Source organism: Salvelinus fontinalis, chromosome 38 (genome assembly GCF_029448725.1).
Source record: "Salvelinus fontinalis isolate EN_2023a chromosome 38, ASM2944872v1, whole genome shotgun sequence".
Classification (NCBI taxonomy): Eukaryota; Metazoa; Chordata; class Actinopteri; order Salmoniformes; family Salmonidae; genus Salvelinus; species Salvelinus fontinalis.
The window spans coordinates 25,399,011-25,426,287 of record NC_074702.1 but is presented as its reverse complement, the minus strand read 5'-3'; the positions used below and the strand labels follow the sequence as shown (position 1 = coordinate 25,426,287).

The following is a 27,277-nucleotide window of genomic DNA, read 5'->3' as shown; positions in this document are numbered from 1 at the left end:
GCAGCAAGAGCAACATCATTGATGTATACAGAGAAAAGAGTCGGCCCGAGAATTGAACCCTGTGGTACCCCCATAGAGACTGCCAGAGGACCGGACAACATGCCCTCCGATTTGACACACTGAACTCTGTCTGCAAAGTAGTTGGTGAACCAGGCAAGGCAGTCATTAGAAAAACCGAGGCTACCGAGTCTGCCGATAAGAATATGGTGATTGACAGAGTCGAAATGACTACTCCACTCCACCACCATTGTCAACTTTCTCCTGACATGAACTGAAGCCATGACATCTCATGTGCCCGCTCATCCACTGGCACATTAAATGTTTCCTTTCCAAGCACTGTGAGTACCCGTATCAATTTTCTCTCGTTACTGTATGTAGAGTCAATCACATACACAATCACATTATTACACATAAAAGACTTATACTCCTTACTTGGACTAACGCATTCTTAGCTCTTTTGTCTAACTGTGTAGCGTCTTGTGTTATTGTTTTTTGTGTCACGCCCTGACCTTAGAGATCCTTTTTATGTCTCTATTTGGTTTGGTCAGGGTGTGAGTTGGGGTGGGCATTCTATGTTTGTGTTCTATGTTTTCTATTTCTGTGTGTTTGGCCGGGTGTGGTTCTCAATCAGAGGCAGCTGTCTATCGTTGTCTCTGATTGAGAACCATACTTAGGTATCCTTTTCCCACCTGTGTTTTGTGGGTAGTTGTTTTCTATTTTGTGTCTGCACCAGACAGAACTGTTTCGCTTTCGTTCTCCTGTTTGTTGTTTTTGTTCGATTTGTTTTTTTGGATTAAATCATGAACACTTTAAATGCTGCACCTTGGTCCACTCTTCCTTCAGCCCACGAGAACCGTTACAGAACTACCCACCACCAAAGGACCGAGCAGCGTGGCCAGGAGGAGCAGGGATCCTGGGCCCGGGAGAAGAGAGAATGGAGGACATCGTGGACATGGGGGGAGGTGATGGCAGGGTCTTGCCATGGAAACAGGCTGAAGTAGCGAGGGAGGAACAACTTCGCTACCAGGAGTCACGGGAACGAAGCAGACACGAGAGGCAGCACCCCCCAAAAAAAACATTTTGGGCGGGGGGACACACACGGGGAGCGTGGCAGAGTCAGGATTCAGACCTGAGCCAACTCCCGTGCTTACCGTAGGGAGCCGAGGATGGAACCAGAGCCAGTCGGAGTGAAATTGGAGGTGAGTGAAGGGAGCGAAGCAGAGACAGTGAAGGAGTTGATGGGGAGATTGGAGGAGAGAGTAATGAGAGAGTTGCTGTGTTGGTGCATGAGGCACGACATCCGCACGACAGAGCGTGTCCTTGATTTGATGTCACCTGAGTCAACTCTCCATACTCGTCCTGAGGTGCGTCCTAGCCGTCTGGTGAAGACTGTGCCAGCCCCACACATCAGACCTCCTGTGCGCCTCCCCAGGCCTGCACGTCTTGTGCCAGCTTGGCGCTCCAGACCTCCAGTGCGCCTCCACAGCCCGGTGAGTCCTGCGCCGGCTCTAGGCAGGGTTTCCCCAGTTCGCCAGGAGGACCCAGTGCGGCCTGTTCCAGCTCCTCGTACGTGCCGGGATAGAGTGGGCATTCAGCCTGGAAGAGTGGTGCCAAGGCTACGCACCAGATCTCCAGTGCTCCCCCACAGCCCGGTCTATCCTGTGCCTCCTCCACGGACCAGGCCTCCAGTAGGTCTCCACAGCCTGGTGAGTCCTGTGCCTGCAGCCTGTCCGGAGCTGCCAGAGTCTCCCTCCTGTCAGTAGCTGCCAGAGTCTCCCTCCTGTCCGGAGCTGCCAGTCTCCCTCCTGTCCGGAGCTGCCAGAGTCTCCCTCCTGTCCGGAGCTGCCAGAGTCTCCCTCCTGTCCGGAGCTGCCAGAGTCTCCCTCCTGTCCGGAGCTGCCAGAGTCTCCCTCCTGTCCGGAGCTGCCAGAGTCTCCCTCCTGTCCGGAGCTGCCAGAGTCTCCCTCCTGTCCGGAGCTGCCAGAGTCTCCCTCCTGTCCGGAGCTGCCAGAGTCTCTCTCCTGTCCGGAGCTGCCAGAGTCTCCCTCCTGTCCGGGGCCCGCTGCAAGGGTCCCCAGTCCAGAGGCGCCACCTAAGTGGGCCAAGCTTAAGGTGGAGCGGGGTCCACGTCCCAAACCAGAGCCGCCACCGCGGATAGATGCCCACCCAGACCCTCCCCTATAGGTTTAGGTTTTGCAGCCGGAGTCAGCACCTTTGGGGGGGTACTGTCACGCCCTGACCTTAGAGATCCTTTTTATGTCTCTATTTTGGTTTGGTCAGGGCGTGAGTTGGGGTGGGCATTCTATGTTTTGTGTTCTGTTTTCTATTTCTGTGTGTTTGTCCGGGTGTGGTTCTCAATCAGAGGCAGCTGTCTATCGTTGTCTCTGATTGAGAACCATACTTAGGTATCCTTTTCCCACCTGTGTTTTGTGGGTAGTTGTTTTCTGTCATGTGTCTGCACCAGACAGAACTGTTTCGCTTTCGTTCTCCTGTTTGTTGTTTTTGTTTGATTTGTTTTTTTGGATTAAATCATGAACACTTTAAATGCTGCACCTTGGTCCACTCTTCCTTCAGCCCACGATAACCGTTACATTTTGTCTTCCCAGTAAAATCCTGTCCTGAACTGGTCAAGCCTGAACACCTCAACTCATGCCTTTTACCATCATTCAATCACTGCTGTGATCCCTTTCCAACACCGTGTAAGTAGCCCTCTCATTCCCATTCCCCATAATATTGTACTATACATGTCTTTATTAAATGCTTTAGGTTAAAATAATTAGTATTCGATGATTTTTTAAACACAATTTGTGGTCTCTGTGTTCTGCGCATCCTCAATTTTTCAAGTCACCAGCCTCCACTGGTGTATATACACTGTATTCTAGTCAAGGCCGTCCTATTTACCTGTTGCTGTAAAATATTCTATCCTACGTATTCTACAGATATACTAAATATTCTTTCCACATACTATCCATAATGTCTATGCATCCCATCAGATATACACTACCGGTGAAACGTTTTAGAACACCTACTCATTCAAGGGTTTTTCTTTATTTTAACAATTTTCTACATTGTAGAATAATAGTGAAGACATCAAAACTATGAAAAAACACATATGGAATCATGTAGTAACCAAATGAAATGTTAAACAAATCAAAATATATTTTATAGTTGAGATTCTTCAAAGTAGCCATCCTTTGCCTTGATGACAGCTTTGCATTCTCTCAACCAGCTTCCAGGTAGTCACCTGGAATACTTTTCCAACAGTCTTGAAAGAGTTCCCACATATGGTGAGCACTTGTTGGCTGCTTTTCCTTCACTCTGCGGTCCAACTCATCCCAAACCATGTCAATTGGGTTGAGGTCAGGTGATTGTGGAGGCCAGGTCATCTGATGCAGCACCATCACTCTCCTTGGTCAAATAGCCCTTACACAGCCCGGAGGTGTGTTTTGGGCCATTGTCCTGTTGAAAAACAAATTTTAGCCCCACTGAGCACAAACCAGATGGGATGGCCAATCGCTGCAGAATTCTGTGGAAGCCATGCTGATTAATTGTGCCTTGATTTCTAAATAAATCACTGACAGTGTCAACAGCAAGTACCATCACACCTCCTCCATGCTTCACGGTGGGAACTACATATGCGGAGAACATCTGTTCACCTACTCTGCGTCACAAAGACACAGTGGTTGGAAACAAAAATCCCACCGGTCTAATCTCCATTGCTTGTGTTTCTTGGCCCAAGCAAGTCTCTTCTTATTATTTGTCCTTTAGTAGTGGTTTCTTTGCAGCAATTCGACCAAGAAGGCCTGAACAGTTGAACAGTTGATGTTAAGTTGTGTCTGTTACTTGAACTCTGTGAAGCATTTATTTGGGCTGCAATCTGAGGTGCATTTAACTCTAATGAACTTATGCTCTGCAGCAGAGGTAACTCCGGGTCTTCCTTTCCTGTGACGGTCCTCATGAGAGCCAGTTTCATCATAGCACTTGATGGGATTTTGCAACTGCAATTGAAGAAACTTTCAAAGTTCTTGATGTTCCAGATTGACTGACCTTCATGTCTTAAATTAATGATGGACTGCCGTTTCTCTTTGCTTATTTGAGCTGTTCTTACCATAATATGGACTTGGTCTTTTACCAAATGGGAATATCTTCTGTATACCACCCCTACCTTATCACAACACAACTGATTGTGGCGGTGTCAGAGGAAGGCCCTAAAAATTGTCAAAGACTCCAGCCACTCTAGTCATTGACTGTTCTCTCTGCTACCGCACGGCAAGCGGTACCAGAGTGCCAGGTCGAGGTCTAAAAGGCTTCTTAACAGCTTCTATCCCCAAGTCATAAGACTCCTGAATAGCTAATCAAAGGACTACGCAGACCCCTCTTTTACGCTGCTACTAGTCTCTGTTTATAATCTATGCGTAGTCACTTTAATTCTACCTACATGTACATATTACCTCAATTACCTCAACTACCCAGTGCCCCCACACATTGACTCTGTACCGGCACCCCCTGTAAATAGCCTCGCTTGTTATTTTACTGCTGCTGTTTATTTATTTTGTTACTTTTATTTTCTATTTCCTGTTTTTCACTTAATACTTATTTTAATGTTTTTCTTAACTTCTTAAATCATTGTTGGTTAAGGGCTTGTAAGTAAGCATTTCACTGTAAGGTCTACTTTTTGATTTGATTGGCTCAAACACATTAAAACCTCTTAAGGCTCTCTACAGATCGGTGTCCCACCCTCAGGACGGTTGAGCTAACATGCGCTAATGTGATTAGCATGACGTTGTAAGTAACAAGAGAAATTTGCTAGGACATAGACATATTTTATATGGGCAGAAAGCTTAAATTCTTGTTAATCTAACTGCACAGTCCAATTTACAGTAGCTATTACAGTGAAAACGTACCATGCTATTGTTTGAGGAGAGTGTACAGTTATGTACTTGAAAAAGTATATATTGACCAATTATGTACATTTGAGCACACTTGATACAGCATTTTGAACAGAAATGCAATGGTTCATTGGATTAGTGTAAAACTTTGCCCATACACTGCGGCCATCTAGTGGCCAAAATCTAAATTGTGCCTAGAGTCCTAAGTCAGACAATGGCCTTTCTCTTGCATTTCAAAGATGATGAAAAAAAAAGATTTTTTTCTTCTTTGTATTATGTGTTATATTATCCTAAATTAATTTCACATTTCCAGTGTTTCCTTTCAAATTGTATCAAGAATATGCATGTCCTTGCTTCAGGTCCTGAGCTACAGGTATGTCATTTTAGGCAACAATTGAAAGAAAAAGGGTCTGATCCTTAAGAAGGAAAGAAATTCCACAAATTAACTTTGAACAAGGCACACCTTTTAATTGAAATGCATTCCAGGTGACTACCTCATGAAGCTGGTTGAGAGAATGCCAAGCGTGTGCAAAGCTGTCATGAAGGCAAAGGGTGGCTACTTTGAAGAATCTCAAATATAAAATATATTTGGATTTGTTGAACACTTTGTTGGTTACTACGTGATTCCATATGTGTTATTTCATATTTTTGATGTCTTCACTATTATACTACAATGTGTAAAAAAAACTTTAAAAACTGGAATGAGTAGGTGTGTCCAAACTTTTGACTGGTACTATATTTATATATGTATACACACACACACACACACACTCCGGACTCCGACATTGTTCGTCCTAATATTTATATTTCGTAATTCCACTGTTTTACTTTTAGATTTGTGTGTATTATTGTGAATTGTTATATTACTGCACTGTTGGAGCTAGGAACACAAACATTTAGCTAAATCTGCAATAACATTTGCTAAATATGTTTATATGACCAATAAAATTGGATTTGATTTGACATTGATGGATGCCGTTGATTATCGTCAAGTAAAAGTTGAGTATGTGGTATGCTATCAGCTGCAGTGATTATGACAATAAAGTATGGCGATGGAAAGTATGGAGGACAGAGACAGGAGAAACAGAACACACAATCAAACTGTAAATACATGAATTCCCCATTCAGTTAGCACTGGAAAAGACGAAGAAAGAATACGGTATAGTCATACTGCAAATACATCCAAAGACTTTGTAGAGGCTAACCTGTTTTTATAGGTCTATAGTGAGCTTTAAGATTGTCTCACTTAGGTCTGAAATACAGAGGGCAGTACAGTCCACCCCAATACAGTATGTGTTTCAGGTTGGTGAATGTCCCATTGTGGTGTATGTGAATGCACAGGCAGCGCCACTGAGGCCATTTCCATTTTGAAGTAGTCAACTTTCTTCTACTACTATGAGTTGGTAGACAAACTGAAAGGGTGCATACTGCCACATAGGTTTTGCATCTCAGGTGTCCTCTGGAAACAAAGTTCACTATTACATGTAACTCTCTGAGGTTGCCTGTAAGGTACATTTCACTCAAAAACTATATATTTTTGGGACTGTATCAACAGTGGATTAATGAATAAAATACCAAAATATTTTTTTGAGTGAAATGTACCTTCAATCCTCTGACTGGAAAGATATCAGTGAGTCACAGATCAGCCCAACTGGAGAGCCACTCTCTTTCAGTGGGTGTATTTCCTATGAAGTTCTCTAGATTAGATTACGGAACTTAACCATACAGACAGATACAGGAAACTATCATTTTCAGCACAGCTTGTATTATCACTTTCATCTGTGCTTAAAAGTCTAACCAGATAATGATTGTGGTAAAAAGGAAGATGGCAAAGGTTTTGATGACCTCAAATTCAACGAGAGATTTGTGGAACATTCTAAGTATTGCCCTCCTCATCGCTGCAGGTGAGAAAATTTTACCACATTTTAAATGTTATGGCAAGATGGATTGAAGGTCCAATGCAGCTGCTTTTAAAAAATCTCAATATTAAATAATTTCTGGGTAACAATTAAGTAACTGACTGATTTTTTTGTCAATCAAAATGTTATATATTCTTTTCAAAAAGTAACTTCTTAGCAAAGAGCAATTTTTCAATAATTTTGCTAGGGGTGTCTGGGAGTGGACTGAGTAGGGAGGGGAGAACTGAAACTAGCTGTTATTGGCAGAGGTTTGGACTTCTTCTTATTGGTCTATTAACTAATTGACCGCATGGTGATGTCACCAGGCAGGCCAAAACTCCATCTGACCAAAACAGGCAGACATTTTCAAACAGCTCTCACACTAAAAGGGCATTATCATTATTTTCACAATTTCACACTATTATTCCTACTTCATAGTGTGGAAATGTACATGAAACCATGTTTTTGACTGCACTGGACCTTTTAATGTTTGAAATAAATCTGACTGCCTAATTATTACTAAACCATTATAAGCGCTTGGCCACAAACTGTATATTAAGAATAAACTATGTTAAGTCTGTCACGAGTAAATATCATGGCTAGTTTCAGGTACAGCTGAAAATATTGGCACCCTTAAAGATCAGCAAAAAAAGACTATCAAATAAATAATACAAATACTGAGCTATATGCACTGAGTATACAAAACATTAAGAACATGACATATACTGACCAGGTGAATCTAGGTGAAAGCTAAGATCACTATTTGATGTCACTTGTTAAATCCACTTCAATCAGTGTACATTAAGGGGAGGAAACAGTTTAAAGAAGGATTTTTAAGCCTTGAGACAATTCAAACCAAATTTTAAATCAATTCAAATTTTATTTGTCACATGCGTCGAATACAACCGTGAAATGCTAACTTACAAGCCCTTAAAACTTATTCTTGATAGGGGGTGCAATTTTAACATATGGCAAAATATGCGTACCCATTTTAAACTGCCTATTTCTCAGCCCCTGAAACTAGAATATGCATATAATAGTCAGATTAGGATAGAAAACACGCTGAAGTTTCCAAAACTGTAAGAATTTTGTCTGTGAGTTAAACAGAACTTTTATTGCAGGTGAAAACCTGAGAAAATTTCAAGCAGGAAGTGGCACTCATTTTGAGAGTTCTGTGTTCCAATGCCTTCCTATCGCATATGTGAAGTCACATCAATAACACCTCTTTTTCTATGTCTTCCCTAAGGTGTCAACAGCCTTTAGACCAGTGGTTCTTAACCTTGTTGGAAGTACTGAACCCCACCAGTTTCATATGCGCATTCACCGAACCCTTCTTAATTGGAAAAATAAAATATGATTTTTTCAAATTCAAAACATAGGAATATATTTTACTGGTGCACAAAATGAACCGTGCATCAACATCAACACCGTGTGTTCAAAGAGCAAAATTATCAAAACATGATTTTCACACAAAAACAAAAACATAATAATGAATATTTACTGCAAATCAGTGTGACTTCTGCTGTTGCCTTTCAGAGACCAGTTCAGAAATGCGCGGCTTCACCTTGGCAAGTGCCACTCTCATGTCATTTTCACAACAAAGTCTGTTCCTTTTCTTCGTTTTTATGTCCAGCATCCTCGAAAAGGATTGCTCGCAAAGATATGTTGTAACAAACGGTATGAAAATCTCCAGAGCTTTCTTAGCAATAACAGGGTACGTTACCATGTGTTGACACCAAAACGTTGAAAGCGTTGTTGTTCTGAAGAGTTGCTGTTGAACCTGGCTCTGCTGAATTTCAATGATTTCATCGAGGTATTCATCATTGACATCTGTTGTCTCAACACTAAACGTGAACGGCTGTCTCATCCATGCTGGATATGACTCTCTTGTAGGGAAGTATCCGTCGAGAGACTTTGCAAGCGCATCTAAGTGCGTGGCAATTGCTTGCTTCAGTTCCGCGGGTACAGAAATGTCTCCGATTCCAGATACATCTTTGGTCTTACTTACACAGTCGTCCAGCAGGGGAAAGTTTGCGAAGTTATCGTTCTCTGTTCGTCGTTTCCATAACGGTAGCTTTTTTTGAAAAGCCTTCAGGTTTTCCTCTGCTTCGATGATGTTGACTCCACCGCTCTGCATCTTTTGATTGAGATGATTGAGAGCTGCGAAGATATCAGCCATGTACGCTAAAATGAGAATGAACTCTTGCAAAAACAGGGCTAATTCCACACGCACGGCAAAAACACGATTCAGCACCTGTCCCCGGGATAACCACCGAACGTTAGAATGGTACAGAAGTACCTCGAATTCAGAGCCCATTTCTTTACACAGCTCACTGAAGATGCGGTGCCTCAGAGCACTAGTTTGCACATAGTTCACGCATTCCACTACAATTTGTAATACTTCTGCCAGTTTTGGAGGCAAGGTTTTTGTTGCCAACGCATGCCTGTGCAGAATACAATGCATAACAATGATGTGTGGTGCATCGGCTTTCACTAGCGCACCAAAACCAGACTTTCTTCCCAGCATGACTGGAGCTCCGTCCGAACAAACTGCAGAAACCATATCCCACGAAAGATTGTTGTCTTTGAAGAAGTCATCCACAAGTTTCTTCACATCGGCTGCCTTAGTTGTTGTTGTAAGAGTCTTACAAAATAAAAAATCTTCCTTTATCACGTCGTCTTTCACATAGCGCACGAATACAGCAAGCTGGCTTAGATTGGAAACGTCTGTGGTCTCGTCGAGTTGAAGGCTGAATTTTGCCGGGCTTGAAATCAGATCTGCAACTACTTGAGCCAAGATGTCTTTGCTCATGTTCTCTATTCTGTCGCTGATGGTGTCATTTGAAAGAGGAATTTGGGATAACTTAATTAACTTCAGCCTCTTTTCCCAGCATGATATTCGCCATCTTCAACACAGCTGGTTTTATGAGTGTTTCACCAATGGTGTGTGGTTTGCCCTGCTTTGCGATAGGGTAAGCAAATTCGTACGATGCTGTGAGGATCGGTTTGTTGATGAGAACAAAGCCGAGAACAGGCAGAGTAGCCTTTTCATCGAATCTGGCTCTCTTCACCTTGAATTCAGCGAGCGTTGTGTTCTTGTATTTTCCATCTCCATGCAGCTTATGGAAGTATTCTCTTAGTTTTGCCGGTGCTAGACTAGAATTGCTCAACTTGGCATTGCAAATCATGCAGTTAGGACGCTGACTCCCATCACGTTCCGTTATACATGTGAATCCATATTGTACATATTCGTCCGACCACTTTCTTTTTTTGCTCGACATAGTAAGTATGAAGGGATTCAAATATTAAGAAAGAAATCACAAGACGTACCATCACGACAGTCACAAGTCGACAACTGAGCGCACCAAATTCCCTGCAGCGCAGATAGGCCAAGCGATGTAGCGTGATCATCTGCAGCCAATGATGGCCAAGCGGGGCGTGTCATCACGAATCATATGAGTCGGATGTGTGTCTTGACCTCCGCCGAACTCCTGAGACTGACTCACCGAACACCTGGGGTTCGATCGAACCCAGGTTAAGAACCACTGCTTTAGACGTAGTTTCAGGCCTTTATTTTGAAGGATGAGCCTGCAAGAGCACATTGGGTAAGTGGACAGGTGGGGGCTCTCCGGGTGATTTTTGCGCAAATCTGAAAGGTAGCCATTGTCTCTCTCGCTCCTAGTGAAAAGCCAACTGTCCCGGTTGATTTATTATCGAATAGATATGTGAGAAACACAATGAAGTTGGATCAAAAACAACGTTTGACATGTTTATGTGGACATTATGGATATAATTTGGAATTTTTTCCGACGTCGCGAACGCTTTTTCCGGTGGATTCCTGGTCATGACGCATCAAACAAAGGTATTTGGATATAAAACATATCTTTATGGAACAAAAGGAACATTTGCTGTCCTACTGGGAGTCTCGTGAGTGAAACCAACCGAAGATCAACAAAAGTGAATTATTAATTTGATTGCTTTGCTGGTTTTTGTTACCGAGTTACCTGGCGCTAGCTGTTCTTATTGTTTTGTCGATCGATATATTTACACAAATGCAAGTATTGCTTTCGCTGGAAAGCATAATTTCAAAATCTGAGACGACAGATGGATTAACAAAAGGCTAAGCTGTGTTTTGCAATATTGCACTTGTGATTTCATGAAATTATATTTTATGATAACCCTCTGGCGCTAGGCTACGCTATGCCAGTCAGGGTTTTTAAATGACAGAAATCCCGGATCCGGGATGGGTATGCCTGGGTATAACAATGCAGTTCAAGAAATAGAGGTAAGAAAATATTTGCTAGATAAACTAAACAAAATTAAATAAAGTAACACAATAAGATTACATAACAATAACGAGGCTATATAAAAGGGGTACCGGTACTGAGTCAATGCGCAGGGGTACAGGTTAGTGAAGGTAATTCATACATGTAGGTAGGGGTAAAGTGACTATGCATTGATAATAAACAGCGAGTAGCAGCAGCGTAAAAACAACGGCGGGGGGGGGTTCATGTAAATAGTCCAGGTGGCCATTTGATTAATTGTTCGGCAGTCTCATGGCTTGGGTGTAGAAGCTGTTAATTAAGGAGCCTTTTGGACCGCTTGCCGTGCGGTAGCAGAGAGAAGTCTAAGCCTTGGTGACTGGAGATTGACCTTTTTTGGGTTTTCCTCTGACACCGCCTAGTATATAGGTCCTGGAGGACAGGAAGCTTGGTCCCAGTGATGTATTGGGCCGTACGCACTACCCTTTGTAACGCCTTACCAGGCGGTGAGGTAACCAGTCAGGATACTCTCGATGGTGCAGCTGTATAACTTTTTAAGATCTGGGGACCCATGCCAAATCTTTTCAGTCTCCTGAAGGGGAAAATATGTTGTCGTGCCCTCTTTACGACTGTATCGGTGTGTTTGGACCATGATAGTTTGTTGGTGATGTGGACACCAAAGAACTTGAAACTCTCGACCCGCTCCACTATAGCCCCGTCAATGTTAATCTCGTAGTCCATGATCATCTCCTTTGTCTTGCTCACATTGAGGGAGAGGTTGTTGTCCTGGCACCACACTGCCAGGTATCTAACCTCCTCCTTTTAGGCTGTCTCAGCATTGTCAGTGATCAGGCCTACCACTGTTGTGTCTTCAGCAAACTTAATGATGTTGTTGGAGTCGTGCTTGGTCACGCAGTCATGAGTGAACAGGCAGTACAGGAGGGGACTAAGCACGCACCCCTGAGGGTCCCCGGTGGTGAGGATCAGCGTGGCAGATGTGTTGTTGGCCACCCTTACCACCTGGGGGCGGCCTGTGACGAAGTTCAGGATCCAGTTACAGAGGGAGGTGTTTAGTCCCAGGGTCCTTAACTTAGTGATGAGCTTTGTGGGCACTATGGTGTTGAATGCTGAGCTGTAGTCAATGAACAGCATTCTCACATAGGTGTTCCTTTTGTCCATTTGGGAAAGGGCATTGTGGAGTGCGATTGAGATTGTGTCATCTGTGGATCTGTTGGGGCGGTATGCAAATTGGAGTGGGTCTTGCGTTTCCTGGATGATGGCGTTGACGTGAGCCATGACCAGCCTTTCAAAGCACTTCATGGCTACCAACATCAATCAGTAGCTAGCAGCATACCACCCTGCATCCCACTCCTGGCTTGCTTCTGAAGCTAAGCAGGGTTGGTCCTGGAAGGTCCCTGATGGGAGACCAGATGTTGCTGGAAGTGGTGCTGGAAGCCCAGTAGGAGGCACCCTTCCCTCTCGTCTAAAAAAATATCACAGGGCAGTGATTGGGGAGATTGCCCTGTGTAGGGGCCGTCTTTCGGATGGGATGTTAAATGGGTGTCCTGACTCTCTGTGGTCACAAAAGATCCAATGGCACTTTTCGTAAGAGTAGGGGTGTTAACCCTGGTGTCCTGGCTTAAATTCTCAATCTGGCCCTCATATCATCACGGTCACCTAACAATCCCCAGTTTACAATTGGCTCATTCATCCCCCTCCTGTCCCCTGTAACTATTCCCCAGGTTGTTGCTGTAAATGAGAATGTGTTCTCAGACAACTTACCTGGTAAAATAAAAAAAATGGAAAGAGTGCTATGGGGTGGTAGTGATTTAGGCAGGTTACCTTTGCATTCTTGGGCATGGGGTCTATGGTGGTCTGCTTGCAACATGTAACTATTACAGACTTGGTCAGTGAGAGGTTGAAAATGTTGGTCTGCGCATGCTTTGAGTACACGCCCTGGTAATCTGTCTTCCCCTTCAGTCTTGTGAATGTTGACCTGTTTAAAAGTCTTGCTCACGTCGGCTACGGAAAGTGTGATCACACAGTTGTCTGGAACAGCTGGTGCTCTCATACATGCTTCAATGTTGCTTGCCTCGAAGCGAGCATAGAAGGTATTTAGCTCGTCTGGTAGGCTTGCATCACTGGGAAGCTTGCGTCTGGGTTTCCCTTTGTAGTTAATAATAGTGTAATATGTCGACTCTGCCGCTTGAGCATGCTTTTGCGGCACAGTCGATAGCGCGCCGGACCTCGGGCTAGAAGGTCGAGGGTTCGAGACCTGCTCCCTGCCTGTTTCATTACACTGGTGTCGGAAGTGATCGGACCTCGCATCCACGACAGTGCGTGTGCTTGGCCGGTGAGCGCGTTCCTGTAAGACGTAAAGTCGCAAGCTAGCGCGAGGACGCGCTCTTTGAAAGGAGGGAGTAGTGTAACGACCCTGGGTTTATAAGCGCGGAAATCGACTCTGCCGCTTGAGCATGCTTTTGCGGCACAGTCGATAGCGCGCCGGACCTCGGGCTAGGAGGTCGAGGGTTCGAGACCTGCTCCCTGCCTGTTTCATTACAATAGTTTGCAAGCTTTGCCACATCCGATGAGCGGTAATGTAGTAGGATTCAATCTTAATCCTGTATCGACTCTTTGTTTGTTTGATGGTTCGTCTGAGGGCATAGCGGGATTTCTTGTAGGCGTCCGGATTAGTGTCCCCCTCCTTGAAATCGGCAGCTCTAGCCTTTAGCTTGAATTGGATGTTGCCTGTAATCCATGGCTTCTGGTTGGGATATGTACGTACTGTCACTGTAAGAACGACGTCCTCAATGCACTTATTGATGAAGCTGGTGACTGAGGTGGTATACTCCTCAATGCCATTGGATGAATCACGGAACACATTCCTGTCTGTACTAGCAAAACAGTCCTGTAGGGTAGCATCCGCATCATCTGACCACTTCCGTATTGAGCGAGTCACTGTACTTCCTTTCCTGCTTTAGTTTAGTCTTGCTGGTAATTATGGTCAGATTTGCCAAATGAAGGGCTAGGGAGAGTTTTGCATGCATCTCTGTGTGTGGAGTAAAGGTGGTCTAGAGTATGGTTGCACATGTGACATGCTGGTAGAAATTAAATTAGGTAAAACGGATTTAAGTTTCCCTGCATTAAAGTCCCCGGCCACTAGGAGCGCCGCTTCTGAATGAGCATTTTTTTGTTTGCTTATGGCCTTATACAGCTCGTTGAGTGCGGTCTTAGTCCCATTCTCTGTTTGTTGTAGTAAATAGACGGCTACGAATAATATAGATAGTGTGATCTACAGCTTATCAGGAGGTACTCTACCTCAGGTGAGCAATACCTTGAGACTTCTTTAATATTAGACATCGCCCACCAGCTGTTATTGACAAATAGACACCCCGCCCCTCGTCTTACCAGATGTAACTGCTCTGCCCTGCCAATGCATGGAAAACCCAGCCAGCTCTATATTATCCGTGTCGACGTTCAGCCACGACTCGGTGAAACATAAGCTATGACAGTTTTTAACGTCCCGTTGGTAGGATAGTCTCGACCGTAGATCATCCAGTATGTTTTCCAGTGATTGCACATTGGCCAATAGATCCGATGGTAGTGGCGATTTACTTACTCGCCTACAAATCTTCACAAGGCACCCCGATATTTAAGTGCCTTTGAACGGGGTATGGTAGTAGGTGCCAGGCCAGGTGCATCGGTTTGTGTCAAGAACTGCAATGCTGCAGGATTTTTCCTTGCTCAACAGTTTCCAGTGTGTATCAAGAATGGTCCACCACCCAAAGGACATCCAGTCAACTTGACACAACTGTGGTAAGGATTGGAGTCAAGCATCCCTGTGGAACACTTTCGACACCTTGTAGAGTCCATGCCCCTACGAATTGAGGCTGTTCTGAGGGAAAGGGGGGGGGGGGGGGGGGGCGCAACTCAATATTAGGAAGGTGTTCCTAATGTTTGGTATACTCAGTTTATAGTTTATATAGTGGTTCTTTGCTCAGTTGGTAGAACATGGTGCTTATAACTCCAGCATATTGTGTTTGATTCCCGGGAACACCCTTCCATAAAAGGTATGCACGCATGACTGTAAGTCGCTTTGTATAAAGCATCTGCTAAATAGCATAATTATTATATTGTATGCTCCTAAAAAAAATGTATTATGTTATTTTATACTAATACAATTGCTCAGAGAAAGAGATTTTGTTTAACAAAATGGTATCTATATTAACACTAATAATTAATCTCAGTTTAAAGTGGATCTGACAGTGTTTTAACTACTTTGCAGATATGAAACAAACTCTATGCGAAGGAGATGTGTCACGCTGCATGATGCAAATGGTGGTCACATTAGATACTGACTGGTTTTCTGATCCATGGGAAAAAGCTATATGTGACCAACAAAATGATTGTTGGTCACAAAATCTCAGAATATCTGTATTCCCAGTCATGTGAAATCCATAGATTAGGACCTAATGAATGTATTGACAGATTTCCTCATATGAACTGTAACTCAGTAAAATCTTTGAAATTGTTGCATGTCACGTTTATATTTTTGTTCAGTATAATTCACCAATACGTTTCTTGGTAATCCAAAAAATATTGCTATCTGCCTCCAACTATTCGGGATACACTGTTTCAGTTTCAATTACTCAAATCTTTTGAACAAAAACGGACGACTGTAACTAAGGCTGGGAATGTCAATATAATCAAACGAGTAAGTTCAATGATGACAGTCAGTCAAAAGGTGGCTAATAGGCTAACGCACATGTGTCAAACACAAGGCCCACGGGCTGAATAGGACACACAAGCGAGTATGAATGAGTTAACAGTTGAGTTGATCTACTTTATGAAATTACAGCCAGATGCGCTTGCATTGGTAAATTCACAGCGTGCAGAGGAGGGAAAGTTTACAGACACATGCCACAATCTTAGCTAGGCTACTAAAATGTTGCAGTCTGGTTTCGTGGTTTTTAAAGCTTGATATTGAATACCGAAAAAAAATAACTGCAACAAAACACCATGCAAAGTTGAATCATGTAGGCCTATTACAGCAACATTTGAGCAGTAACCTAGGCTGGCTACTAAACTACAATACATTTTGAGTGCACCATACAGAAATGCTGCATTACAGCAAAATGCTATATGCACAAATGATTTTACACAACTTTTTTTTTTTTTTTTTATTACTTTTTAAATAAATACAAATTCTCAGAGAAATTGTATTAGCATGAAATAATATAATTTCCCAATTTTTTGGAGCATACAATAAATCTCAATATTTGTATGATTTATTTGATGCAGTCTTTTTTGCTCATCTTTATCAAGGCTGCCAATAATTTCAGACTCATCATAGAGCCTCCATATACACTTTCTTTCTCAGGAGCCTTGGCCCAGACAGTTACCCAGACACCTGATGAGGTTGTGTATCAACTGGCTCAGAATGCCTCAATGGACTGCCAGTTCATCCACACTCCAGACCAGCAGGTGGCAACGAATCCCATTCTCTACTGGCATAAAATTACAAGTTTGACCCAAATGACAAGACTGTGGCCTCATCCAGAGTCACCGTACAAGGATCGTGTGGAGGTTCTGGACAGTGACCGCAACTCACCAAACAGATCTGTACTTCTGAAGAATGTCCAGTGGGAAGATAGCAGTGGAAAGTATGAGTGTAAACTTTCTTATAGGGCCGCCAAACAAGACAAGAGGACAAAAGGGAGCGGTGTTAAGCTGTTGATACATGGTAATGATACAATTTCTATTCTTTTGCCATGTTGTCCACTAATTGCAGTTTTTCATTTCCTATACCAGACCATGTTATGATACAAATGTGTGTGTCTTTCTGTATGTCTAAAACAGATTTGATGTTCTTTGGGCTTGACCCTGATAATGAGACCCAAGTCATGTGTGCTGTGAATGTTTCCCGGGATGATGGGTTTTTCTTATCCTTGCTACAAGACGGATCTAAAGTATTCCAAAAGACCATTGATCCTCTTCACCCCAGCATGTCACTGTCTGTTACCCTGTCTGTGATCCTCCCCTTGGAGAAGGGGAAGAATTATGAGTGTCAAATCCACCTGGGCTCCACCTTGATAATGAGCCAGCCCTTCCAACAGCCGCTTGAGACGCCAGGTAGTGTTTTCTCATTACATACACAGACCTTACAGTTACAGTGTGTCACATCTACTGAAGACTGCCAAGTCAACTTATATCCAGGTTTATCATACAGTATACAGCCATTTGGGTCGGTGCATAGCAATGAAATGTAGCTCTCTCTCCGTATCTGCAATACCACTCAATGACTGACGCCACCCTATGTCTGTTCCCCTTGTGTTTTTCAGCAGTAGAGAAGGTTCTTCCTGAACCTGTTTTCCTGTTCGTGGCCATCCTCCTGGTCCCCATCACCGTGCTTCTGGCTCTGATGACAGCCCTTCTTGTTCTACGCAGATAAGACAGGAGATAGTAAGACTGACAAGGCCAAATATACAGTGCATTCAGAAAGTATTCAGACCCTTTGACCTTTTCCACATTGTGTTACATACAGCCTTATTCTAAAATGGATTACATTTTAAAAAAAATACTCATCAATCTACACACAATACCCCATAATGACAAAGTGAAAAAAGTTTTTTTGGCAAATGTATTACAAATAAAAAAACAAAATATGGCTTTTACATAAGAATTCAGACCCTTTACTCAGTACTTTGTTGTAGCACCTTTGGCAATGATTTGGCAGCGATTACAGCCTCGAGTCTTCTAGGGTATGACGCTACAAGCTTGGGGAGTTTCTCCCATTCTTCTCTTCTTCCCATTCTTATCTCAAGCTCTGTTAGGTTGGATGGGGAGCGTCGCGGCACAGCTATTTTCAGGTCTCTCCAGAGAAGTTTGATCGGGTTCAAGTCCATGCTCTGGCTGGACAACTCAAGAACAAGCAGAGACTTGTCCCGAAGCCACTCCTGCATTATCTTGGCTGTGTGCTTAGGGTCATTGTCCTGTTGGAAGGTGAACCTTCGACCCAGTCTGAGGTCCTGAGCAATCTGGAGCAGGTTTTCATCAAGGATCTCTCTGTATTTTGTTCCATTCATCTTTCCCTTGATCCTAACTAGTCTCCCAGTCCCTGCCGCTGGAAAACTTCCCCACAGAATGATGCTGCCACCACCATGCTTCACCTTAGGGATGGTGCCAGGTTAACTCCAGACGTGACGCTTGGCATTCAGGCCAAAGATTTCAATCTTGGTTTCATCAGACCAGAGAATCTTGTTTCTCATGGTCTGAGAGTCCTTTAATGCCTTTTGGCAAACTCCAAGCGGGCTGTCATGTGTCTCTTACTGAGAAGTGGCTTTTGTCTGGCCACTCTACCATAAAGGCCTGATTGGTGGAGAGCTGCAGAGATTCTTCCTTCTGGAAGGTTCTCCCATCTCCACAGAGGAACTCTGGAACTCTGCCAGAGTGACCATCAGGTTCTTGGTCACATCCCTGACCAAGGCCCTTCTCCCCCGATTGCTCGGTTTGGCCGGGTGGCCAGCTCTAGGAGAAGTCTTGGTGGGTCCAAACTTATTCAATTTAATAATGATGGAGGCCACTGTTCTTGGCGACCTTCAATGCTGCAAACATGTTTTGGTACCCTTCCCCAGATCTGTGGGTCCCGTGTGGCTCAGTTGGTAGAGCATGGCGCTTGCAACGCCAGGGTTGTGGGTTCGATTCCCACGGGGGGCCAGTACAAAAAAGTATACATGTATGTACTTGTAAGTCGCTCTGGATAAGAGCGTCTGATAAATGACTTAAATGTAAAACAGTCCTGTCTTGGAGCTCTATGGACAATCCTTTTGACCTCATGGCTTGGTTTTTGCTCCGACATGCACTATCAACTGTGGGAATTTATAGACAGGTGTGTGCCTTTCCAAATCATGTCCAATCAATTGAATTTACCACAGGTGGAGTTCAATCAAGTTGTAGAAACACCTCAAGGATGATCAATGGAAACAGGATGCACCTGAGCTCAATTTCGAGTCTCATAGAAAAGGGTCTGAATACTTATGTAAATTAGGTATTTCTATAAAAAAAATTATATACATTTGCAAAAAAAACTTTTGTCCACTGTCTTTATGGGGTATTGTGTGTAGATTGAGTACATTTTTTTTTATTTAATCCATTTTAGAATAAGGCTGTAACGTAACAAAATGTGGAAAAAGTCAAGGAGTCTGAATACTTTTTGAAGGTACTTATAACATTTGTTTGAGAATGATTTTCCCCATTTCTTACTAAGATGGACAGTTTACCCTTTGACGTTACCCAACAGCATGGAACATATGGCATAGCTACAAGGCCCCAGGATACAAGCACCAATCCAAATTGGAAGTAAACCAGTCAAAAAAGTAACTGTGGAGCTGTCAATATCTTAAAGAGATTTTGGAGAAGAATTTTTGGCGGCTTGCTGCAGTATTGCTGCAATAACACTTGAGTACTAGGAATCAGCACAAAACGGATGCTTGTTGTTCTATTTTGATTGACCAATGCACGTTAAATTGACTTTATCCTCTTTTTTCGGTCAAAACTCAAAACTCTGGAACAAAAATTGGCACATCTGAGAACTCATTCCTCTAAATGGCCACCAGATAGTGTCGTGATCCGTTTTCTAGTTTTCTTGCAAGAAGATGGGATAAAGTAAACGGCACATGCTAACAGCTAATAATGAATCTTTGTTGAAGGAGAAACAGAAAAAGATAGACAGAATTAGGATTACAGATCATAGTCTCAGATCTACTGTTTGTTTGAGGCAGCTACATCATCTTGACACTGGCAGCCAGTGGGCACAAGCTATGAGCAAGCTAGATGTTATATCCTGACAACACTGACACTCAATATATTTTGTTCAATTCTCATATTTTGTTCAATTCTCAACTATTTGTCACGCCCTGACCTTAGAGCCTTTTTTATTTCTCTATTTGGTTAGGTCAGGGTGTGATTTGGGTGGGCATTCTATGTTTTCTGTTTCTTTGATTTTGGCCGGGTATGGTTCCCAATCAGAGGCAGCTGTCTATCGTTGTCTCTGATTGGGGATCATACTTAACCAGCCCTTTTCCCACCATTAGGTTGTGGGATCTTGTTTTCTGTTTAGTGTTTCTGCCTGACAGAACTGTGCGCTTTCGTTTTCACGTTTGTTATTTTGTTTGAGTGTTTATGAAATAAAATAATCATGACCACTTACCACGCTGCGCCTTGGTCCACTCTTCATACCACCAACGAGAGCCGTAACACATATTCACAATTTCATTCAATGTTTTAAATTTGTATAATTTACTGTTAGCTTAAGATGTACAATTGAAGTCGGAAGTTTTAAATACACCTTAGACAAATACATTTAAACTCAGTTTTTCACACAATTACTGACATTTAATCCTAATAATAAATCCCTGTCTTAGGTCAGTTAGGATCACCACTATTTTAAGAATGTGAAAGTTTGAATAATAGTATAATTATTTATTTCAGCTTTTATTTCTTTCCTCACATTCCCAGTGGGTCAGAAGTTTACATATACTCAATTAGTATTTGGTAGCATTGCCTTTAAATTGTTTAACTTGGGTCAAACGTTTCGGGTAGCCTTCCACAAGCTTCTCACAATAAGTTGGGTGAATTTTCCTCTTCGTGGCCATCCTCCGGGTCCCCATCACAGTGCTTCTGGCTCTGCTGACAGCCCTTGTTCTACGCTGATAAAACAGGCGATAGTAAGACTGACAAGGCCAAATATACAGTGCATTCAGAAAGTATTCAGACCCTTTGACCTTTTCCACATTGTGTTACATTACAGCCTTATTCTAAAATGGATTACATTTTTTTAAAATACTTATCAATCTACACACAATACCCCATAATGACAAAGTGAAAACAGTTTTTTTTTTAAATGTATTGCAAATAAAAAAACGAGTATATTTAAATTGTTTAACTTTGGTCAAACGTTTCGGGTAGCCTTCCACAAGCTTCTCACAATAAGTTGGGTGAATTTTGCCCCATTCCTCCTGATGGAGCTGGTATAACTGAGTCAGGTTTGTAGGCCTCCTTGCTCGTACACGCTTTTTCAGTTCTGCCCACGCATTTTCTATAGGATTGAGGTCAGGGCTTTGATGGCGACTCCAATACCTTGACCTTGCTGTCCTTAAGCCATTTTGCCACAACTTTGGAAGTATGCTTGGGGTCATTATCCATTTGGAAGACCCATTTGGGACCAAGCTTCAACTTCCTGACTGATGTGAAAGAGGAGGAAGGGAAGCGCTACTAAGGTACACTATAGTACATTTTGGTAGATAGAAGGTGCTCTTTGGTAAAAGGGGTAAATTGGTCATCAAAAAGGAGGACAAAGGCACTCTTCATATAATTAATAAAATGCCTTTATTAGTATGGCATGTTCAATAGAAACAAAGTTTTTTAAAAACCGACGCGTTTCGGCTGCATGGCCTTCGTCAGGGAGTACAAAAAAAAGAGAATACAATGTCCTCTTTTGAACAGCTTTTCCAATTAGCCCTAATTAGAAGAGGGAGTGGTTACCAAATTGATTGGACACACCTAGTAAGCAATAATATACACATTAAAAGGTGAAATACTGTAGCTATGTTATCATAAACATACAACTCCAAGCTAGAAGTATCAGAACACTTAGAAAGGTAGTTCTAACCTTAAATATGACTGGGAGAAGTGTCAAGAATAAGAAAGCGCCTCCAGGGTGGGGCAGTGGTCTAGGGCACTGCCTCGCAGTGCTAGCTGCGCCACCAGAGTCTCTGGGTTCGCGCTCTGTCGCAGCCGGCCGCGACCGGGAGGCCCATGGGGCGACGCACAATTGGCATAGCGTTGTCCGGGGTAGGGAGGGTTTGGCCGGTAGGGATATCCTTGTCTCATGGCGCTCCAGCGACTCCTGTGGCGGGCCGGGCGCAGTGCGCGCCAACCAAGGGGGCCAGGTACACGGTGTTTCCTCCGACACATTGGTGCGGCTGGCTTCCGGGTTGGAGGCGCGCTGTGTTAAGAAGCAGTACGGCTGGTTGTAGCGATGAGACAAGGTAGTAATTACTAGCGATTGGATACCACGAAAATTGGGGAGAAAATGGGATAAAATTTAAAAATAAAAAATAAATAAAAAAAGAATAAGAAAGCAATATATTCCATAGTACACTAGAACACAGCAAAACATGAACAACAGTCTAAACATAGCTGAGGGCAATTGAGCTAAATGTCCACTAGATGACAGCATATGGACCTATCACGACCCTACAGGAAGGGTGAGAAATCCATATCTTCATTTAAACCAGGGTATTTAGTGGCCTGTAGTTTGTAAATCCAAAAACGTTCCCTTTGGTTTAACCGTTTAAGACGGTCCCCTTTTCTAATAGAGGCCGGAATATGATCAATACCCATAGCTTTTATGGAGGCAGGGTTGCCATGGTGTAAGGACTTGTAACTTCCTGACTGATGTCTTGATGTTGCTTCAATATATCCACATAATTTCCCCTCATGATGCCATCTATTTTGTGAAGTGCACCAGTCCCTCCTGAAGCAAAGCACCCCCACAACATGATGCTGCCACCCCCGTGCTTCACGGTTGAGATGGTGTTCTTCGGCTTGCAAGCCACCCCCTTTTTCCTCCAAACATAACGATGGTCATTATGGCCAAACAGAGGCCATAATGACCAGAGGACATTTCTCGAAAAAGTACGATCTTTGTCCCCATGTGCAGTTGCAAACCATAGTCTGTTTTTTTATGGCGTTTTTGGAGCAGTGGCGTCTTCCTTGCTGAGCGGCCTTTCAGGTTATGTCGATATAGAACTCGTTTTACTGTGGATATAGATACTTTTGCACCTGTTTCCTCCAACATCTTCACAAGGTCCTTTGCTGTTGTTCTGGGATTGATTTGCACTTTTCGCACCAAAGTGCGCTCATCTCTAGGAGACAGAACACGTCTTCTTCCTGAGCGGTATGACGCTACGTGGTCCCATGGTGTTTATACTTGCGTACTATTGCTTATACAGCTGAAAGTGGTACCTTCAGGCATTTGGAAATTGCTCCAAAGGATGAACCAGACTTGTGGAGGTCTACAAATTTTTTTCTGAGGTCTTGGCTGATTTCTTCTGATTTTCCCATGATGTCAAGAAAAGAGGCACTGAGTTTGAAGGTAGGCCTTGAAATACATCCACAGGTACACCTCCAATTGACTCAAATTATGTCAATTAGCCTATCAGAAGCTTCTAAAACCATGACATCATTTTCTGGAATTTTCCAAGCTGTTTAAAGGCACAGTCCACTTCGTGTACATAAACTTATGACCCACTGGAATTTTGATACAGTGAGTTATAAGTCAAATAATCTGTCTGTAAACAATTGTTGGAAAAATTATTTGTGTCATGCACAAAGTAGATGTCTTAACCAACTTGCCAAAACTATAAGGAATTTGTGGAGTGGTTGAAAAACGAGTTTTAAAGACTCAACCTAAGTGTATGTAAACTTACGACTTCAACTGTAGCTAACTGCTGCTCTAAGGCCCTCCATGTTGAATTCCCGGTAATGCGGCGTACTATCGTTCTATTTAAGAACCTAAGCAAAATTTGTATGATCCATGGATAAATGCGTTTTTATGGACAAGTGTTATCAACAAATGCTAATTAACTGAGAGATTACTCCAACGTTCTCCTGGCATCCGCCAAACCCAGATTCATCTGTCAGACTGCCAGATGGTGAAGCTTGATTCATCACTCCAGGGAACATGTTTCCACTGCTCCAGAGTCCAACTGCGGCGAGCTTTACACCACTCCAGCACTCCAGGCTGCTCGGCCATGGAAACCCATTTCAATTTCATGAAGCTCCTGACTAACAGTTATTGTGCTGAAGTTGCTTCCGGAGGCAGTTTGGAACTCGATAGTGAGATTTTTATGTGCTGCTTGCTTCAGCACTCAGCGGGCTGAGCCGTTGTTGCTCCTAGATGTTTCCACTTCCCAATATCAGCACTTGCAGTTGACCAGGTCAGCTCTAGCAGGGCAGAAATTTGACAAACGAAACTGTTGGAAAGGTGGCATCCTATGACGGTGTCAAGTTGAAAGTCACTAAGCTCTTCAGTGAGGCCATTCTTCTGCCAATGTTTGTCTATGGAGATTGCATGGCTGTGTACTCAATTTTTATACACCTGTCAGCAACGGGTGTGGCTGAAATTGCCAAATAGACTAATTTGAAGTGTTGTCCACATACTTTTGTATATATAGTGTATGTTTCTTTTTTATGTCAAGACTGTCCACAGCAAAAACTGTTTTTAAAAATGCTATATACCAAATCTAACAAGAACATTGTTGTTTAAGGGATTTTATACATATTGGAGCACTGTCAACAAAACAGTTTCCTCTACCCTTTCCTCAAACTCAAACTTTCAGTATTAAACATCATGCATGTTGAAGTTCAGAATTTTTTATTGCAGTTTGACACATTCAACAAAACCATTTCCATCTGCAACAACCAAATGACTCAGAAGTCTCACAACCTATAACACCACCTCTCAGGTTTCCAAGTCATGTGTTGGCTTTTTTCCACAGCAAGTTATAGTGTAGCATCAGTGTAACTTAGGTGTTTTGATGAACTACACTTGACAATGTATGTTTATTGTCATGTGCTACACTTGACAGGATTTCAATTGTTGCGCAACTCCTTTTTTTTGCAAGATAAATGTTTAATTTTTCAAACACAAATTATCAATACAACAGACACACACACACACATCGATGACATCACACTTGCTCAGACCCACATGTTCCTACTGCTTCATTTTCCAGTGCTTGTAGGACTCTATGCCAGTGGTCACCAACCGGTCGATCGCGATCAACTTGGTCGATCTCCAAGGCATTCATAATCGATCGCCAAACATTTCTGTAAAAACAACAACTATAAAGCATTGTGTTTCTATTTTGTTTTATTCGTCTCGGGCTGTGAAGGTACAAACTGTGCCTTCCCAGCAGGGTCCAGAAAGAAAATCAAGTGCCCTATAGGCCTACCACTGGCCAATCGGATGGCTCATATTACTGTGCCGGCAGTAACGTAGCAGGCATAAAAGAAAGCTACAGCAAAGTTTATACTGTGAGATTTCCAAACGTTTAAAACCATGACTAGAGAGACTGTCAACGAATGCAGAAAGTGCTGCTGTTTGTACGAGTGAGTTTAAGTTCTTACTCAGCACTGGCAACACTTTGTATTCAACACTTTTATAAGCCATATAATGCACGTTTCTATCTATTCCACCAGAGGTAGTCAGTGCCGTTTAAGATGAGGGAGAACGATTTTATTTTCATGAGCATGGGCTTATTTCTATTACAGCATATTGGATGACTCGTTCATATTCCGTTCACCCAGTTCATTGTAACAGTGATAGGTTTAGGCTACTACATGATACTCAATGTCCCTACACCCATCATGAGGTTGCTTCAACCTAGCCTAAGAATGAAAGTTTACAATATAGGTGCACACAGGTCAATACCGCCTTGCACACTCTTGCCTGCATCTAGCAAACATGAGTTTCTATTGGACAAATCCAGGTATGTTTATCCCCGCTTTTTCCCGTTTGCTTCCTATTAACCTTTCTGTCGCAGGCGTTCGGCTAGCGACCCACCTCGACAACATCTGGTGAAATTTCAGAGCGCCAAATTCAAAATACAGAAATAGTCATAATAAACATTCATAAAAAATACAAGTGTTTTACATTGGCTTAAAGATTAACTTCTTGTTAATCTAGCCGCTTTGTCAGATTTTAATAAGGCTTTATGGCGAAAGCATACCATGCGATTATCTGAGGACAGCGCCCCGCTTACAAAAGCATACAAACATTTTACAACCAAGTAAAGGAATTACAAAAGTCAGAAATAGCGATAAAATTAATCACTTACCTTTGAAGATCTTCATATGGTTGCAGTCACAAGAGTCCCTCTTTATATCCCAAAAACTTAGTTTTGTTGGCGCGTTTTGTTCAGTAATCCACTGGCTCCAAAGGGCGGTCAAAACATGCAGACGAATACATCCTAATAGTACCGGTAAAGTTCATCGAATGTCATGTCAAACAATGTTTATAATTAATCCTCAGATTGTCAATTGTCTAAATAATCGATAAAGGTCTCATTCTTTTTCATTTTTCAGAAAACAAGCCTGAAACAATGCCTAAGGACATCTAGTGGAAACCATAGGAACTGCAATCTGGGTCCTAACCCATTAGATACTGTATAAGCATTCAATTGAAAATACCCACATCAAAAAAATCCCACTTCCTGGATGGATTTTCCTCAGGTTTTTACCTGCCAAATCAGTTCTTCAGAGTGTTTTCTATCCAAATCTGCCAATTATATGCATATCCTAGCTTCTGGGCCTGAGCAACAGGCAGTATACTTTGGGCACGCTTCTCATCCAGATGTCAAAATACTGCCCCCAAGCCATAAGAAGAAATGTTTTTTCAACAGAATCCACGGAATGAATGCACCCCTGATCATGCAGAAACAGAGTTCACTCTCATAACAGCCACGTTATATTCCTTCTATTCCCTTCACTTGTGGACTTCAATGCACAACAAATCAGCTGTATGTGACCAGGTGAAAAAACCTGTACAAGCCAAACCTCTACAAACAGCCTACATCATTGTCACCATTTTAGCTAAAGTAATGTCATAGTCAACATAGCTAATAGAACTAACGCGTTAGTAAACCCGTTAATCATACAGTAACGTTAGTGTACAGTCAGTAAGCAGTTACACCGGTGGCATTAAATTAGTAATACCAAAAGCTTACCTTGACTTGGAAGAGTTCCAGTGTTGTGTTGGAAAGTCATAGCATTACCTCTGTTTGAGCAGGGTGTTTCAGTAGGCTAAACTAGCTAGCTGCATTTGCTAGCTAAGTAAGTGAAACGAAGTGAAAAACATTACGAAATCTCTTCCTTCTCCTTCATTTTGGAATAAATACATTTGTTCAAAACTGTTCAACTATTGTCTATCTCTTTGAGTCAACTACTCACCACATTTTATGCATTGCAGTGCTAGCTAGCTGCAGTTTATGCTTTCAATAATATACTAATTCTCTGATCCTTTGATTGGGTGGACAACATGTCAGTTCATGCTGCAAAAGCTCTGATAGGCTGAAGGACATCCTCCGGAAGTTGTCATAATTACTGTGTAAGTGTATGGAAGGGGGTGAGAACCATGAGCTTCCTAGGTTTTGTATTGAAGTCA

The 27,277-nt window shown here is 42.6% G+C and overlaps 1 protein-coding gene across 2 annotated transcripts; it reads left to right on the top strand.

Annotated features, from left to right (window-relative positions):
- Positions 1–230: 230 nt before the first annotated feature.
- LOC129837194 (uncharacterized) lies at positions 231–27,026 on the top strand. 2 transcript variants are annotated; one of them, XM_055903136.1, is made up of 7 exons: positions 231–338; positions 2,607–2,699; positions 3,917–6,793; positions 16,430–16,792; positions 16,909–17,181; positions 17,391–17,511; positions 26,200–27,026. In XM_055903136.1, exons 3-6 carry the CDS (start codon positions 6,694–6,696, stop codon positions 17,498–17,500), a joined length of 846 nt encoding a protein of 281 aa, XP_055759111.1. In that variant the 5' UTR covers positions 231–338; positions 2,607–2,699; positions 3,917–6,693; the 3' UTR covers positions 17,501–17,511; positions 26,200–27,026. The 2 variants fall into 2 exon arrangements, with proteins under 2 accessions (XP_055759111.1, XP_055759112.1); XM_055903137.1 differs by lacking the exons at positions 3,917–6,793; positions 26,200–27,026 and having other exon boundaries at positions 17,391–20,889.
- The last annotated feature ends 251 nt before the right edge of the window (positions 27,027–27,277 follow it).

Bases quoted from the DNA above. Each gene is read 5' to 3' on its own strand.
- LOC129837194 (XM_055903136.1), top strand. From the start codon at position 6,694: ATGATTGTGGTAAAAAGGAAGATGGCAAAGGTTTTGATGACCTCAAAT. The intron at 16,793-16,908 runs GTAATGATACAA...TGTCTAAAACAG, and splicing joins TGTTAAGCTGTTGATACATG to ATTTGATGTTCTTTGGGCTT. The intron at 17,182-17,390 runs GTAGTGTTTTCT...TGTGTTTTTCAG, and splicing joins ACAGCCGCTTGAGACGCCAG to CAGTAGAGAAGGTTCTTCCT.